The sequence below is a fragment of the Larus michahellis genome, chromosome 10 (assembly GCF_964199755.1).
Source record: "Larus michahellis chromosome 10, bLarMic1.1, whole genome shotgun sequence".
In the NCBI taxonomy this organism is placed as follows: Eukaryota; Metazoa; Chordata; class Aves; order Charadriiformes; family Laridae; genus Larus; species Larus michahellis.
The window spans coordinates 13,379,541-13,398,165 of record NC_133905.1 but is presented as its reverse complement, the minus strand read 5'-3'; the positions used below and the strand labels follow the sequence as shown (position 1 = coordinate 13,398,165).

The window sequence follows — 18,625 nt, the reverse complement described above, 5'->3', positions numbered from 1 at the left end:
TCCAGCCCCTACACATGGCCCCACTAGACTAATCCATCCATATTTTTCTGAAATTACAGATCAGCATGTGTCTCAGAGTTGGCTTCCCATACACACACCAGCAAGCAATTTTAGTGGTAATCACAAGAGTTTCTCTTCCAGATAGCCATGAAATAATGCCTCACATCCCTAAGAGGTTTATTTTTGTAATGTAGGCACGATAACCACAGTCTAAATAATACTGTGTGGTTTGAAATTACTCTGTGAGCTCAAACTCTGTGACAACCACATTTTCTGTCCCAGGCAAGTGCCAAGGATAATAATAATAAAAAAAGATTTTGTATATAAATCTTCTTTTTTGCTGCCAAGAGATTGGAGGAGAAAGCGGAACAGGATTTTGAAAACCCCAGTTACAGTCATTGTGGTAGCAAGCTTTCCCCAGGAATGTCAAGTAGGTATGAATGCAGTGAATTCCAAGAAGTTTTCAATGTTAATTTCTGCTCAACAAGAAACACACACACATAAACAGCGATCAATAGTCGCTAAATGAAAAAGAAGTAGCAAATCGATAACTAGAGACGTTTTGTTTTCAAGCTCCTGCAAACAATGGAAGCAATGATCAGTCTGTGATTACGTGGAAGTAGCAGAGATTGTTTCAGCTCTTAAAAGTTAGTGGGCAAGGTCTTCACCCGTGTCGGTGTGTGCAGATCTGCTCGATGGGAATATTAATGGGATCTGGGTTTCCAATTCTAAGCAAAGCAGGTTTAATCATTTTTTGCATTTTCATGGTCTGTTTTCTGAAAACAAATGAAATCCTCATTCTTACTATCCAGTTACACCAGTTTTCCACTACAGACTAGAGCTGGGTTTCTCTCCATTTCATGAGGAACATGTCCATCATTCTCACCGTAATAAAATCTAAGGTTTCACATGTTGGTGCTTTAATTGAGGCATTGGTTGTGAAGATAGAATAGACTTGACTATTAAACTCCAAAGGAATCCATATTGGTAACTATTTTATTACTGTAGCAGTATGTCGGGTCGAGATGTAGCAGCCTCAACTCTGAAATGAGGGACCTCAAAATCCAGCCCTGTGGTTTTAGTTTAACATTCGTAAACAAAGTACCCTGCTCTAATAGTGACCTCTGCAAAACAATGTCTTAAAAGTTAGCCTAAAAGGTAACTTGTTCTAGAAGTAAGAGATCAAACACAGGCTGTGGGCCTCTTCCTGAAGGTCTCTAGGTGTGAACAAAATCAGTGAATGACACTGGGGTCAGGGAAGAGTCCTGTGCAATGTGGGAGGCTACAGCAGATGTGCAGTTTTGGCTTGTTTTTTGCTTTTCTGGAGTTTTGGAAGCAGGCTCCCCACCAAATATTTCTATTAAATGGAAGATTTATGTTCAATTACGTTTGACTTAAAAACAGTGTGCTTCAGTAAACTATTTCAGTGATATATTATTTTGCCATCTTAAGTTTAATTTTATTATACTTAAATTTTCTATTGCTGGCAATAGAAGATGCTCAAATTATTTTAAGTAAGTGCTTAATCACCTGCTAATTTCAGCTTCTTGGCAGTGATAATAAAGTAAAATTGAATTATCTTTGAAGCTGTCGCAAACAAAAAATGAAAAAAATCTGAATTACTTCTAAAGTACTGGGACATTATTTTACAAAGTTAACAAGCTTTTCTTACAGAGAAATGAAATGACTTGATATGAAACAGAAAGAAACCATGTAAAATTTAAAGTAGAGAAAAAAACCTTTTTTTTTTTAATGTAAAGTAATTAATTGAAGAGATTAGGAAGTAGCAATTATTTAAACCAGTATAAAAATGGGTTAGGCCTTTCAGACCCTAGAAAAGACTTATACACTAGAGCCATATAGAAAACATAAAACTCCAGTAATGACTTCCATGAATTCTGGTATGCTCCACTTAACTTCAGGAACTGTAAATAACATCTTTCTGACAGCCAAATCAATGCAGCCTAAAATTTGAAAGTGCACCCTCAAAGAAGCATTTGAGCTCTAACCTCTTTTTCACGATATGTCTGTGCACTTAAGGGAATTCAAAAAAGACATTTTTCTTGGAAATGAAGTATAATAAGGAAGACTCTTCCATAATGTGAGTCTAGGCCATGCTATATAATATTAAATAATTACCATTCCCTGTATCCAGCAGGTTCGTTTGATGTGGTGTGGTATATTTGGGAAGCGTCACAGTGATACACTCTGTTGCCCTCTCAGAATAATGACAGCTTCCAGGTGGGTTTATGTCTGTTTAGTGAAAAGCTGCAAGCCCCTTTACATTCACTAAATATAATAGGTGAGGCTTTTGGAAATGCTGAGCTTTGCCCTAATTCTTCCCTTGTCAAAGCAAGTGATGAGACTGCCATTGCAATCTGTGGAGGCATAAAAATACCAACGCTGAGTCCTTCTCACCATCACACCAGCTAATTGCTACTAATGTAGGTTGTCACTTCTTTATTGAAGTTATTATCATTGCTACATTGTCATTTCTTCATGTGCTTCATTATCATAGCAGCTGAAGTCACAAACTGGTGTGAATATATCCCTCTCTGAATTCAGTAGTGAAGGAAAATAGTTATCTTAAACTCATGGCTCTTTGTAACATCCTCCCGTTCAAGTCACCAGCAAGTGGTAGAGCCAGAAATTGCTCACAGGCTCCCTGAGCAGCGTTCCTCTTTGTCACGAGAGGATTTGTCCTTTACGTTGCCTTGCACTGAGAACAGAGATTCACATTTCTCACATACTGCCTTATTTTGTCTGGTTTTTTACCCTTGAGTTTAGAAACAGTTTGTGGTTCTGATAAGAGACAGGAAATGGAAGTAGTGAAATTGCTCATTCTCATTCTTAAAATTAAATATGGAGGGACTGGTTCTGTGTAAGCCCTTCCAGAAATGAACAGGGACAAGCAGCTCACTCTGCGACTCGTCCACCCTCCAGTTTAAGGCAGCATTTGGCATAATATTTTCCAAATGCGATGTCTTCAAGACTCAGTGATGGATTACGTGGATACCTTGTTTTCCCTTCCTGTCTATGATGTCGTTTTCCTCCATCTTGCACATATTCTGATGTCTTTTTTGATAGTAGTATTTTTCTTGCTAATACAAAAGGTATTAGGCCCTCGTCTTGCATCTGAATATGTGTGTGGCAGTCCCCAGAGTACTAGCTTTTAGCTGGGATGTCACTGCCCTGTGTCAGACCCAGACCATTGATCCATTGTGTGTAAAGGGAAAGCAAATGAGGTACCAGAGGAAGATGAGAATGAAGGTCACACCTGAGAGACCTTCTCTCCCACTTCTCCCAGCCCACATTAGCCTGTGCTGGGGCCTCCAGGTGCTGGAGAAGCAGCTTTTTCCATGAGGAAAGTACCTCCCTGAGACAGTGTCTTCCTTCAGCACTGGAGGCAGTCAAAGCAGTATCCCCTAGAGCATCCCACTTGGGTGTGGAGGAGGGTGAAGCTGTGGTGCAATTAGCAAAGTCTTTACAAAGTCTTTCTAGGAACAGAAATCAGGTAAAGCCTGTTAGCATCAAATCAAAGTACCTAAATAATTTTATACCCCATTCTTTCTACATACAGCCACAGTCCCTCTTCCTGCATCTTGCCAATAGCCAAAAAAAGTCATCTCTGAAATGGGACAGAAGGGGCTGGCTGCCTTTCTGTGGCTCCCCACTACCCTTTCACCTGCCCCATCACTGCATCTTACGGGGCTTTAGGTGCTCTCATTTGCTGGCTTTGTTGTACCAAAGTATGTTTGTTCTTCACCAATGTCAGGAAATGAGCTGAACCACATGGCACCCCATAAAATGGAAACAAAGGTTTTTCTTTAAAGGTCACTCTTCACCCTCGTGAGAAGGTCATTGCATTACCAGTCATCCTCTCCTGCCAGCTGCTTGGAAGTCATTTACAGAAATAACAGCTTTCAGGGTCACTGTTTCCCAAAGTCATGCAAACTTCCATGTTGTCCAAGGGAGACCTAATTATTATCATTCTCTGACTCATCAGTGGGTATCTGAATGCCTCTGGTTGTTCAGAAAAGCCTTAACATTTCCAGGCTGGACTAGTTCATCTCCACAGTTCGCTGTTAGAAATAGCAAAGATGTCACTTGTCTTAAAATATATGGTCTGCTGTTCCATTCCTAAAGGTGCTGTTATGCTAACAATAAATCTGCAAGAGACTGCAGGCAGAGTGTGGGATGTGATGTATTCAGTATTCATCATGCTGTGACCCAAAGGAGTATCAGGACACTTTACATCATGAAATTTCTTTCTCTAATTTAGAAGTTTGAAAATGATGGGCCAGAATACAGCCTGGGAGGTTGCAGTTGCATCTTCAATGGAATTTAAGCCAGTACGCCAAAGGACTGTGTAAAAATACAGTTACTGCCTCATTTCCAAAATGAAGGTTCAGCGTGGCAGGTTCAGCTTTTAATGTTTATATTGTCTATAGTTAAGAGCCTGATAGCTTTTACTGACATTTTCCTTGTTCCTCATCTTTAAACCTGGAAAACCCATTTGCTTCTGTGATGGAGTCAAGACCATCATTGGAGCAAAGGACAGTTGCAAAGGCCATCTCTGTATATGGAAAACTGCATGTATTTATTTGAAGGGCAGAAGCCACTTGGAATAAAAAAGGGGTCATGACATCCTTTAGGAATGGGAGGGACACAGAAAATTTGGATAAGCTGTCCAGGAGGAAGACAGAAACTGCAGAAATAATGAGAAGATAACTCTCCTTCCTGAACAGAAAAGAGCCTCAGAGAATTGAAAGAAGGAAGCAGGGAAGCTCAGATATTTGCACTGAAACTGGTGCCAAAGTGGGACTGTACATAAGCTGCTGTGTAGGGAGCTACCAACAGGCTTGTTTGTTCCCCCAGTATCATATACTTTGGTAAGGCATTGGAAAAACCAAGCTGTGACTGTTTCTCTTCTCACCTAAGATCTGCAACCTGTATTTATCCTCTATTCCTAAACTGGGTAACAGAAAAGGGTAGGAGAATTAATTTTGTAACGTATTTATGATGAATTATTCTTTGCATTACAGCATTGGACAGAATCCATAAGTCCCAATTCACAGAGGAGAGAATGAAGGGACCAGAGACAGATAGATGAGGAGCCTGGTGTTGCATGGGCAGCCTGCTGCAGAACTGGCACCCCATTTCCAAATAACCAGTCTAAGGTGCATCTGCTGGGTGCTTAAGACAACTTCCTCTCTTGATATGACATTGCTGGCAACCAGCCTTGCTCAATAGCTCCAGAGGAGCATGAGCTGGGAGCAGCCGTAGGAGGAAAACTTGAAACAGTTTTGGTGTGAAGAAACAATTATTTTTTGAGCACTTTGGACACTTTACTGTTCATATCAGCTCCTCAGAATTCTGTCTAGGTCTTTAATCCAGAAAGTGAGTGCTCTTTCTTAACATATTAGTATAAAGCAGTGTTTAAATTTCAATGGTAGTGTAAGGAGATGGTTGTCATGCATCCTTATAACAAGTACACAGAATTTAAAGTAATGATCTCTGAGTTTATCTTCATCACGCTTCTTGCCTCTGGTGCTCTGCTTAGATCAGATTATCTCATTTAAATAGCAATGGGTTATGAAAAAAAAAGTCTAATCTGTTCCCTCACTGTGTCTCTGTGCATGCATACATTACTTTATTTTATTTTATCCCCTAAGGCACTTGCAAGAAAACCCCAAAGACCCTTGTTGAGTCACATAAAAAATCTCAGCTGGAAAATAGTATTACTCTTTCCATGATCTTTCCACGTGGAGAGAATATAGAGGGTAGTTTGATTTTTGAGTAATTGAATTACCATTTGGAGGGGTAATAATATCTAGTTCTGCTGTACAGCACATTTAATCCTTAGATCTAAAATTCATTTATAGGTCAATATCATTCTCATTCTACATGTCTGGTAGAACTGAGGTAGAAACAAGGAAGAAATGACTGACCAATGTCATCTAACAACCAGAATTACCTTTCAAGCCCCAGCCCAAAAGACTCAGCATCATGACTAGTTCCTGATTTTCCCACTCGGTTCTATTACTCTTAAATTGGTGCGAACCATCCATATAATAAATCAAAGAAGCTTTGCCCATAACTGCAGGTTTGACTATTACCATGAAGCATATTTAAGAATGCCATGTAGTGAAAATCAGCATAGCTCCGCTGAAATCAATGGAGTTAATCTATACACAGGTATAAATTAACTATTTATACCCAGGTATAAATTAACTTAGTGAAGTAAATGGGAGCTTTTGCTGTTCCTCTAATTGACAGCAGGATCAGGACAAAGGTGTCGTTGCAATCTGCTCTTGGTGCCTGGGAATATGGAACATTAAAATTTTTATCTATTGTTAAGTCTTCAAAAATCTGAACATGTTAACAGAAAAGTGAGCTCCTCCAATCTTTTAACTCAGTTGGCACAGGATACTGGTCTCATTAAAGAATGATCGTCTAGCAAGAAAGATGAAGATGACAAAAAAGTTTGTGAAACGAAAGCTTTGTGGAAAGAAATGAAGGAAAAGGTTATACTTAGAAATACAAAACATGAGTGTAAAAATGTCTTGTCTATCACCAAGCTGTACTGCTCCAGTCGTTTGTATTCCAGGATCACCATCTATTTCACAACTGCTAAAAGCAATCAAGAAATTACAGGGGAATCCCGTACTCTAAAAGATCAGTACAAGTCCTTTACTTAGACTGGTAAAGAAGGAAATGAGCTGTGAGAAGTGCCCAAGAGGGCTGGTAAATGCTGTGGCCGTGCAGTGGGCAATGGAAGGGAAAAACTGGGTTCTTAAACAGGTGGTGGTTGTGTTTAGTTCGGCACATCTGGGCCTGAACGAGTGATTCCGCGCTTGAAATCTCTACAAATATTTTAATATGAAGTCCTTAACAAGTTGGATGTTTGTTACTGAAACAGGCACTTAGTACTATTTAACAGAAAGTCTGATCCTGAGATTTACACTTTTTCCTCAAATTTATTAGGTAAAATATTATCTACTTTAATTTAAATCATATTTTAAATACTACTGAAGTCTGCACTCTGCCTCTGTTTCTACATTTCAAACAGCTGCTGACTCATGCCCTACATAATTAATTTAAGTATCATTTGAGGTTACTTTAATACAATTTCCTTGTAAGTACATGAGTAACATACCAGCTATTTAGAGTTCAGTACATTAATTGTAGACAAAAGTCAGTTGTCATGGTTTCTATCACAGACCAAGTGCAAAGGGTCAGTCCATTCCCAAATTCATTATAACCTCAAAGAGTTCAGTTACCATTTTGTGTCTGTTTTGAGATGAGTCTATAATGAGTCACATGAGTTAATCCCATTTATATGGTTTTATGAAGCAGGATTGTCAAGTTATATGCTTTGAATTGGAAGAAAGGTTCAAAAAAGGAATGAACTCAGAGTACCAAACCCTCACTGTGAACAATGCCCAACCAGGCAGAAGAGAACATTTTACCTTACAATATGTTAGCAACCTGTTGATATTTTAATTAAACACAAGGGATATTTAAGAAGGAGAATGGCAAAAAGCAGTCCTGCTTCCACCAGCCATGCTTTCTCCTCTGAAATGAAGCTAAGGACTGATAGGATGTCCAGCACACAGTTCACTGACAGAGTGGGTTGTGTGAGGGTCTGTTGCCATGCCTGCTGGAGGCAAAAAAAAGGAACATTTGCATTTGGTTTAGGTGTTAAGCAAGATTTTCTTTCATTTTTGGTATTTATGTTTGATAGCCTATATGGTTCTTCCCAATTTGTGACTTCATAAACAAGTGCTTTTGTTCGTCTTCCAAGTTAAAGACACTTTATTGGTCTGGAGGCTTTCAAAGCGTAAGATACTGAGTGTGGAAACTAAACTATCCATGCGATGCTCCCATACACCTCACTAAGCTATTCTGGTTTTCAGTCCAGTTCCGTTTGCTGGCTTGGGAGTTAGTTATGCTGTGGCTAAGAAATGTCTTTCATGTGCATGTTGTTAGCCAAATAACAATTGTACTTTCTTCTCAATGTTACAGTTTAGAACATTTTTAAAAGCTATTACCTGGAGTACAGCTTTCTTATGATCTTGAAAGGTGTTTTCCTGGTTCAAAGGCAGCACCTTGTGTTGCTTAAAATTAAAGCATGTCCTAATGAAAAGCTCCTTAGTCACTTGTTCATGCGAATAACTACTGCTAGTTTTAGTAATTGCTTCTTCTTTCTAGAAGAATTACGATGCTGATATAGATTTATCAATCACAAACACTAATAGTGGAATATTTTACCTGTGCTGCAGCTCATGAATGGCAGCAGACTTATTAGTTTCCATAGCAACACCATCTCCACTTTCCAAGGTCAAAAATTCCTCCCATCCAATCAGTGGAAAGTAAAGTGTGTCTTCCTGTGACTACCTTGATATTCTGTAAAAACAGGAAGAGATATTGGGTAATTAAAGTACAGATTGGAAATAAATACCCCAATTTTCCCTGTGTGAAATCATGTTCTATTGCACCATTTCAAGACTCAGATGCTAAAAATGCAATGAAGAGTCTAGATAGGGTCATCCCAGCATAAAAATAATTCCCAAATAACACAAAGCTGGAAATTAGATGAATGAAAAGCGTATGTAATGTCTGAGACCCATCCATCCATCCATCCATCCATCCATCCATCCATCCATCCATCCACGAGGCACAGAGGTCACTCATGCAGCGTGGGTTTCTCCAAGTAAGAAAGCAAAATCCACCTGTGGTCCATTTGACAGACATTGCTGGGTTAGAGAAAGGGTGTTTGTTTGCAAAAATGTACTTTTCTTCACTCCTAAATGTTCATCACACTTTACAATGTTCCTTGCTGTATAGGGCGTCTGATCCCAGAATGGATCCTTTGGTGAATGAATTTAATGTAAGCACTTACTGATGCAAAATGGTAGAGCTCAGGTGGGAGGAGAGGGTAACACAATGTCATACGTACATTATGTGGAAAAAAAAAACCAACAAACTTTTTGTGTTCAGGTTTATTCTTCAGAAATGAAGCATTCACCCATAAGGATTTACATAACAATTTGCTTTCATTTCCTTTGACATTTCAGTCAACAGATGATGAATTAAACCAGGAAAAAAGTATCTGTTTGGCCTATACTCCCAAAGGGCAAACTAGTAATTTACTGTTGGGAATCAGTTCATAAAACAGATGAAACCAGAAATCACTTAATAAAATGGGTTTACAAAATCATAAAATCATTCTAAACCTTTTTAAGTGCTGAAAATTTTCCACTGAGAAAATACATTTACGGTGCACATTTACGGCTCCATATTCTCTTCGCGCTTGTCTCATTTGTCATGCCAGTGTGAAAAAACATCATACAAGGTTGCCCTGAAACTTATTGCTGATACGCTTGAGAGGGATGTTTTTTAGAAAATTAAAAAATTCAACTCTTTTGGAAGTCATCCCACTTCTATAAGGCACCTAATTCCATTCACAGGGTTTTATAAACTTCACCCAAAAATTGTAGGTAGACTCAGGGAAAACACATATAGACCTGGTGCACCATTCACCGTTGGTAGTTGCCAGTTCAGGCAGGGAGTGTTCAAACCTTGACAAATGTAAAAGTTTTTGAAAGAAAAGATGGAAAAAACAGAGTTTCTTTTAATCTTTTGTGAGGTCACACTTCACATACATCGGGGGTCTACTGAAGCACTTCTGCGTCATTTAAAAGTATAAATGGTTTGAGCTGTTTAAAAAACAGAAATGGAAGTTTTAATAATTCGGTCAAAGAAGAAACAGAGAAAAAGGAGCTGGATGGTACCTTTACGCGTTAATCCTGTCCCAAGCAATAGTAACTACAGCTAAAATATCCTCAACAAATATTTACCTATCATGCTTCAAAGATCTGCGGTGATATAAGTCTTTCCATAACTTCCTCAGGAAACCTTGACAACATTGTTGGTTTAAAAGTTATTCCTAACATCGGCTATAAATGCCTTTATTCGTCTATTCTCAATGGACATGGACATTTCTCTCTATACCTTTTTTATGTTTGAAGAATATTATTATTTTTTATATTAGAGGATTCGAGATTTGTTTATCCTAAGCCATTGTTTTATCATCTCTTCTCATTTTTGTCTCTTCTGGATCATTTCAGCACAGCTGACATTTTTCTTCAAGCAGAGCGCCCAGAGCTGGGCACAGTCCTCCAGCTGAGGCAGAGCAGTGACAAAAAGCTATTTATGCATTCCCAAATGAGGGGGACTGTTTATTTTTTTTTAATACTTGCATTCAGCTCAGGTTCCACTCTAACCCCTTCTTTAAACCACCTGCCGATACTGAAGGTTTGCATTGATTATTTCTACTTAAGTGGGAAACCTTGTACTTTTCCTTATTGAATTGCATGATATTTATTTCACACCCTTTCTCTTGTTTGTCAGTATTTGTCTTGAAGCTGGTGTATACACATCTCTGGTATTTAAGGCCAAAAAAAATGCTTACCTTTTTTTCCTTGTTCCAGATCTTTCAGATCAAAAAGTTAGAATTTTAATTATTTACTAAGATTTCGTGTTAATTCCTCCTATATTAATTTTGTGCCTTTAACTCCCTGCCTCCCCCTGTGTCCCAGTTTTGCCTTTTTTTCTAACTCTAGGTTAGCAGGAGGGATCTACCTGCAGAAAGACTCCCCAGACAACCGCCACCTGTGCGTCCAGCAACACCATTGAGGAAAAAGGCTCAAATTGACCATTTACTGACAAAGCAGCTTGCTGGGTGCCAGTGTTCACTGTGTCACTGTGTTTTTAGTGTCACTAAAAAATAACCAGCATTTGTCTATGGTTTATCCTCTTTGGATGAAGTTACTGCAGTGAATTTTGCATGTTCCCATGAGTTGTGTTTCCTTGGTGTTTCTATTTGCATTCACCTCCTGTGCTGGACGTTTTTTTCTGGTGGTTGTTTTTGACATGGACAGAGAACGTTTCCCCGTGCTGCCTCCTCTGCTCCCACACAGCTCCCTTTCCTCAAGTTCTCTCAAGCGTCTCCTGTTTCTGGCCATTACACATTCAGCCTGTGAGTTACTTTGTGCAGATCACCTGAAATCCCTTGTAAAGGTGCAAGAGTTGCCAAAGGCAATTATGGCTCAAAAGAAAAAGGACTTAAAACCTCCAGTGTTACTCGCATGCTTCCCAGGGGGAATATTCTGAACAACAAAAAATCACCAGTAAAAGCCAATTAACTGACCAGATCCATCCGTTTCCAAGATACTTGCCCTTTCTTACAAGGACAGAGCCTTCTGAAAAACTCCCTGCTCTCTGTTTTCCTCTTGTTGAGTTACACGAGTCTTTTGAAACCAAGAGGCAAGTACCTGCTGCTGCCAATATCCAGAATATATACCCCAAACTCTTTGTATTCATATAAGTTATTGATCAATCCTCAGAACTGTAATTCTCCCGCTTCTAAGATTGCAAATTATGGGGCATTATTGTAAAGATGTATACACACACACACACATTTCCTTTAAGTAACCCAGCTGTTTTACTTATTTCACTCTGACAAACACAAGGACCTAACTGGCAAGCCGGCACTTAATAATTTTTACAACATCTTTCCAACAGCAGCTTCCATGGGATTATTTACTGTCAAACTAAATCAAGAATAAATGAAAAAACTGAAATATTTATAGCATAAGAAAAATCTGGTTCAGACTAGAAATCCCAGACTGGCATTAAATCAAGAAATGTAACAAGATCAATTGTGCCATCATACTCTCTGTTTTCTGGGTGTAACGCTATCACTTACTCTAATTGTTATGCCACAGTTTGAACAGTCGGTCTAGATAGATAGATGGAGACCGAAGTATGTTAAGTATGATCATGGGGAAACATTACATTTTCCCCTAAAAATACTGATTGCACGTCCATTTGTCAACAGTATGTAATTTATACAAATATGTTTGTTACAGAAGTAGTCAGCATCATTTTTTGTTGTTTTCCCATTAGAGAAAACAAATCCGTAGATAAGGACTCTACCCTCAGATATGTTTTAGCTGTCACTTTTTCTTCTTATCTGTGGGGGAAGGAAAGATATCTATTCCTGAGACATCCAAATGTGACGTGTGGGACATACAGGTGCATATATGAGATTAATAGATGGAAATAATGTGGTAGAGAAAAGGTGGTTGAAATGCATCTAGAGGCAATACACTAGTGAGCTATGGCTCTGCCTGGATGGGTTGTGCACAGTCCACTTCCCATTGCAAATGCTCCAGGTAATATTATTGGAAGGAAAGTGCACAAAAGTATTGCTTTCATCTAACCTTTCTTTCTGGATATCTGGAATATTGAAAGTTTCAGTCTAAATACAGGCTATGAGTAGATGCATTGACTTAGTGGCATTGCACTTAGCACATAGAGGGAAAAGTTTTTTTATCGTGTGTCTGAACCTTGCAGTTCTATTGCTGTTTTCTCTTGGCAGTGGGATTTAGAAGGAGGTATGTTATAGATTCAATTATTAATTAAAATGGTCTGATGTGTATTTAGTGCATCAACAGAAGTGCCAATATTTTTCCCATTATTTCATAGGTTGAGCTGTGGCTCAACCTGATGCCTAGGGTTTAGGTTTCAAGACCTATACTTTCTTCAACTGCTTATTTTTTCAATAACAAAGCACAAGATCAAATCTGTGACAAAGGAGAAAGTGCATTTCTGGTGTCATCTGAGTTTTCATGGAAATATGCAACATTTCACGTTTCTGCCACAATTGTCTGTTAGTTTTGTAAAAGCAAGAAAGAGTCGGTTCAGGTGGCAAACTGACATCTTTCCGAGGTAAAAGTTGCCAGGCGGGGAGAATGATGTGATTTTGCTCTTAGCTAAATTCAAGCAAATTGACATTTTTACCCATGGCAAAATGTAGCGATGTTTGCACAAATAGCAACTTCTTGACCTGGTGAAAGAAACAGTGTTTAACAGCAGGGATTTGGGGCCAAATTCCATAGTGTTGCTGGCAGAGAAACCTCAGCCCAGGGCTGGTATATTGGTGTAATGACCTCTAGAAAGAGATCTGTTGAATGCATATAGGAGGGAGGGAATCAAAATGTGAAGATAGGAGGCTATAATCCAGGGATTGCATGCATAGCCTTTTTATTCTGCAGCCTCAGCTTTCCCTCCCATCAGCTTCCACACATTTGTATTACTTTTGAATTTGGCCTTACGTACTTTTGTATTCTTCATCTGCCAGGAAATCAGCTGAGTCTGTCCCAGCTAGGCTCACATTCTTGGCACACCATTGCTCCTGATCTCTATATTGTCTCCTGAGCACCTGATTTGAAGGCATCTAATGTGAATTTTCTCATGAATGCCAATGATATACAGCTACATTTTTCTTTTCAAACTTTTTATCCCTGAGGCACTTTCTGCACTCAAACTATTTTCCAGATATCCATAACAGACTGAATAGCAAATACTTGTACCTACCAGAGCAGAAGCAGAAGCGACCAGTTTTACAGTCTCCAGCAAGATTTACTTATGCTGTTGTAGTACTTACTGCTTATTTAAAATTATTGAACCACATTTTGCAGGAGGAAAGTACGCCGTGTTATTTAACTAAGGTTCCCGATACTGATCACTCCTATTTTTCCTTTTTCACAAAAAGACTTGGATTTTCATTTGTTTTTCGCTCCTGACTGCTATTGCTTACTTTTCCTAGGGAAACAGAAAATATTGTAGCTTATTTGCAATTCAAATTCAGTACATAAAGCCTTCGGGGAGGGTTTAAATCTTGTGTTTTCAAAACATTTTCCTAAATCCTAACAGCTCATTGCATTTCAGTTGACGTTGGGATTCATATACTGTATAACACTATAGATGCTTTTGCTCCTTAAACTTCCCACATTAAGGCATTTTACTGGTATGTAAGAGTGATGGCCTGGACTCTATTTTGGTGTCTGTGATGAGGCCTCATTCAACTCAGCTTCCCAAGTGGATTCACCAGTATTGAAGTAAGCGGGTATGAATGCCATAACTGGCTTAGTAAGTAATGATGACACTCTGGTGGTCCTGTGACATCTAGGGACAAGGCAAATGGCTTGGGTTGAACAAGCTGCCCAGCAAACAGGGTCCACCATCCCTGTATCAGATGGACTTACTCATCTTCCCATGATGAAGGATCCTTCTGAGGACTCACTCCTTCTTCTAACAGTCAAGTACAAGATGCCACAGGATTTCTGCATCTTAAAAATAATTTTGATTTTTCATGTGGTTCTGTTTTTACAGGCAGCAACAATTAGAGAAATTAAACTACAAAGCAACTCCTGTTCCATCAAGGCACTGCAGAACATCCCCGTGTGCTGTGTGTGCATTAGCATCCCGCCAGCATCGCTGCCGCGACGCCCTGGGAAGGTATTGGTGAGTGACACACTTTCACCAGAACACTATGAATATATGCACTGGTTTAATGCAATAGCACAAACTTTTTTGTGGGCATTCACAACTGTAAGTAACCGTGTCGCAGTAGGAAAGAGGCAATGAGAGAATTCGCTGTATTTAACCCAAACATAAAGACTGAAAGATATAAACCCCAGTGTACTGAGTTGTTGACAAATCAGCATTAAAATGTCTTTCAACAGTAAACTGCTTAAGTCGTAATGAATATAACTGTTGTAATGCAATCACAGCCCCTGTGCTTAACCAAGCCTTAGGAAAGCACAGTAAAGGTGCAGTTATCTCATATGAACCATGTCATTTGGAGGTTATTTACTAGTACTTTGATATTCTTTTTTTCAGTTTACACAGAGTAGGCTATGCAATGCTAGTTATCATTTTGAAAGGATCGTCTCACAGGCAATATAAAATTTTTCTTCACGTAGTCACATTGCTCATCTACCAACATTGCTGGTCGTGTTTTCTGTAACGTAGGAGATGTAGACATACTAGCTTTTTATATATGTTTGTATACATGTATATGTATATATGTATGCGTCTATATGTATATATACATAGTACAAACAAAGGTATAATTTGATTCAATCGTTTCAACTGTTGTCTTTTTTTTTTTTTTACATATAAGGTTATGGTGCTATTTCTGCTCTTTGCAGTGCTACGTATGATAAATACAGACAGGAATATCTCATTGTGGCGTAGCGTGATAAAATTGGCACGGAAGTTGGTTTAGTCTGGAGAGTGAGGAAGGCTTTTCTATTCGTTATAAACCCTGGCTGGTCTATTGGTCTCTTATTCTGGGACACGTGGAGCGACGATATTAGTCTGTGTGGGGATGTCGGGGTGCCCTTGCTCAGCAGATACACTGTGCTTCGGGGTATGGCTTCACACCTGCAGCTTTTCGAGACCAACGCTGGGCTATGCCAAGGGTTGGCTTCAATTCAGACCCATCGACAAATCCCTTTCAGGGAAATGATAAAACTAAAATATGCTACCAGTTCAGGTGGGTGCTGCCCAGAATGGTAAATGGCATTCAGCTAAACTGCCTATCCCATTACCAGAACCATGGGCCCCGAATTCGTTATAAATAAAACCCCAATAATTGCATACCTCTCTATAACAACTTTTCCATGGTTTCTGTGGCCACTTATCGTGCCTGCCATTGATACATAGATGTTGGGACTCAAGTCAGTTGAAGGCAATGTACAGTTACAAAGTCAATATATTAGTTTGTAGTAATTTCTATTCTGTAGTCCTATAGTCTCTGTCACATGGAGAATTATCTTTTGGAATATCATTTACATGTAAGACTGTCTAAATTCAGGCTAGTATAAAATATTTGCCACTTAATTAAGTGAGGCACATCATTGCATGTACCTCTTAAAATATTCAGTGAATTATTGTTTTTTGTTAGCTAGTCACCCCATTTTACCCTATGTAATGTAAAAAGCAATCGCCTCAGTTTAAGTAGTTTAGAAATATGTCATGAACATTAGTATTCATTACTGATATTCCTGGAGGCAGCAGCGAGGATCAGCATCTATTTACAGTGAGTAAGCTCCTCATCTTTAAGATCCTGAAATGCGATATCAAGAAACACAAGGTCTCATACCCTGCTACAATTGTGCTTCAGTTTCGGCTATATGTGCTGTCTTATTGCTGTGTTCCCTGTTCCTAGCAGAAGTTATCACTTCTGATTTCAGGAAAATGTGTTTTCTACATTAAATTTGTAGCTGGGATAAGCATAGGTGCCTTTGACAGTGGATTTCTAGCCTGCAACTCTTTCCATAAACTCAACAGAAGTGAGGCAGGAGTAGGGTGAGGCAAAGTAGAGTAATTATTTATCTTATGTTGTTTGATAGAAAGAAAAATGTAAGCCACAAAAGCTTCCTGGGGCAAAATGGATAACCTTAAAGAAAGATTTGCAGCAGTGATAGTAGCATTTAGCAATGACTGCCATGTTTCCAGCAACTGAGGGAAGGCAAAACTAATTCAAGCTTAGAAGTTTCTGTAGGCGAGAAGTGGTTCACTGTACAGTGGTTCACCAAAAGATAATGTGCTATTGACCCGCCATGTCTTTGCATTTGCATCCTGGAGGCATGCTGGAAGAATTAACCTCATATACAATTTTCCGTTTCACTTCCCTTTCTGTTTGCAGTTCAAGTCTTCTTTTGTATAATATGTGGTATGCATAAAGACAGAAATAGCAAAATGTATTACGTATGTTACTAGACTTGGGAATACATTGAGTCCTTCGCCCAGCTGTGTAACCCGTCACAGCCTAGCTCCTGATGGAAGATCCAGGTATTCCCCAGCCTTTCACAGAAGGGAGCTTGGATTGACCTATACATGCTCCAGCCATTGCCCCTTCTGGGCATGACCTTCCTCATGATGGCAGGAACAAGATCTAATGGTATCTTAGTTCCAATACAATGCTTAGGTCATCTAAGCCTTTTTCCTTTTTATCAGGACAGAGGTGACAGACCTCTCGCTCTTTTAGTTTCATCACTTTCCGTATCTCTGTACCAGCATTAGGAGTATCACTTGCTATCAAACTGTTCATAGAGGAAAACTAGAAAAAAATCACAGTTATTAAACTTCTTGTATATGTCAAAGTAGTATTCTTTATCAGAATTCTCATCTAGAATCTACTAATCAGAATACTTATTTAAAAAGATGTTAACATCTGCTACAACATGACAGCAACTTCAACCATATAAAAGCTTGGGTTACGACTTCAATACTCCAGAGTCATTCCAGTTAGTCATGTTAGTCCTCATGTGGGGCTTTCCAGCTCTTTGTCAAGTAACTGACAGGACTGCAAGGACCAAATGCAAGAGCTCTACACGTTCTTCAGCTAAAATAGTGCTGGTCTCATTTAATCCCTACGTATGTGGGAATGGACATTCAGACATCTTTATGAAATCTGTCCTTTAAATTTTGATGAGATGGAAATTTCAGCCTTGTCTTCAGAGATTTCTGCGAACTGCAGAAGAGAACATTTTCCATGTGAATTAGAGTTTAGAAGGTTTCATCAGATAGATCATTTACAACACACAGAAGATTAGATTTCTACTAATCACTCAATACAGTCTGCAGTATTTACTGAGCAAATATGGAGGTAGAAAACCTCTGATAAAAAGGCTTGAAAGGTTTGGCTGAAGTGTTAGTGTTGGTCAATTTTCAGGTTAATACATTATGAAATACATTTCCTGAAGATATCTGAAAGGGCTACATTTACTACACCTGACAATATCACCTGTAAACTAATTATCACGTTTCTTTTAACATGTTCGAAAACACTAAAGCTAAATGTCTAGATGGTACCCAAATACTGAGACTGAAGAGCATACACTGTTCTTCACAGATGAGAAGTTTAATATCTACTTCATATCTATAAGTAAAAGCTTAAGAACTGTAGAAAACAGCCTTCCGAATATTATCAGTGTAATAATGATAAAAAATTTGATTCTATTCCAACTGAAGTTAGTAGCAAAATTCCCATTTCTTCAGTAAAATAGGATCAAAATTACAATGTCATCAAAAGATACTGTGCAGGTTTCTTCAAGGATAGGGATGTTAATAAAGGAACTGCTGATAAACCTTTACAATAGTATCTTGAAGACTTCACCTCTTTCAAGATCTCATGCAGAAGTTGTTTCGATACGAGCTTTATACCACAGGAACACTTCAATTTGTGCCACCGTAAAGTCTGCTATTCAGTGTTTTCATTTTAGTCTTTTGCTTGCTTCATATTTAATATCCCAGATCCTTTTATTAAAATCCATATTAAAGGTATTGTGATATCTTTATGGCGCTCTCCTTTCAAACAAAATAATATCCTTAGTAACAAAGCTCTTACTTCTGCATTTCTTATACATCTGTACCTCCAGCTGGTGGCCATGGAGGGAATCACAGTGCATGGAGGGACTGATGTGGTCTCAGGTCACCTCGTTTGGTACCTTCCATGCCACCCAGGGTGGAACTGCTGTGTTTGTCAGAAGCCTAATAACAAACCTCTGTCCTTCTCAGCAAGAGACACCCAACCTGTACTTGGCACACATTCATTGAGCTAATGGCCGAGAGGATTTCCCTGCAGTGGCTCACAAATCTCGTTTGATCAGTATGCAGCAGGAATTTACCATTTACTGAGAGAGACCCTCTTTTTATTGTTCTTGGCTTGTTGATGTATTATATATTTACCAGCATTGAATCT

At 38.9% G+C, this 18,625-nt stretch overlaps 1 protein-coding gene across 3 annotated transcripts in view; it reads right to left on the bottom strand.

Annotated features, from left to right (window-relative positions):
- Window positions 1-18,625, bottom strand: part of CNTN6 (contactin 6) — a 150,304-nt gene that overhangs the window by 110,471 nt on the left and 21,208 nt on the right. For all 3 annotated transcript variants that reach the window (XM_074602800.1, XM_074602801.1, XM_074602802.1), the window contains exon 2: window positions 8,275-8,409. In XM_074602800.1, the coding sequence (XP_074458901.1) occupies window positions 8,275-8,329 (55 nt within the window). In that variant the 5' untranslated portion in view covers window positions 8,330-8,409. The remainder of the gene's footprint in view (window positions 1-8,274; window positions 8,410-18,625) is intronic.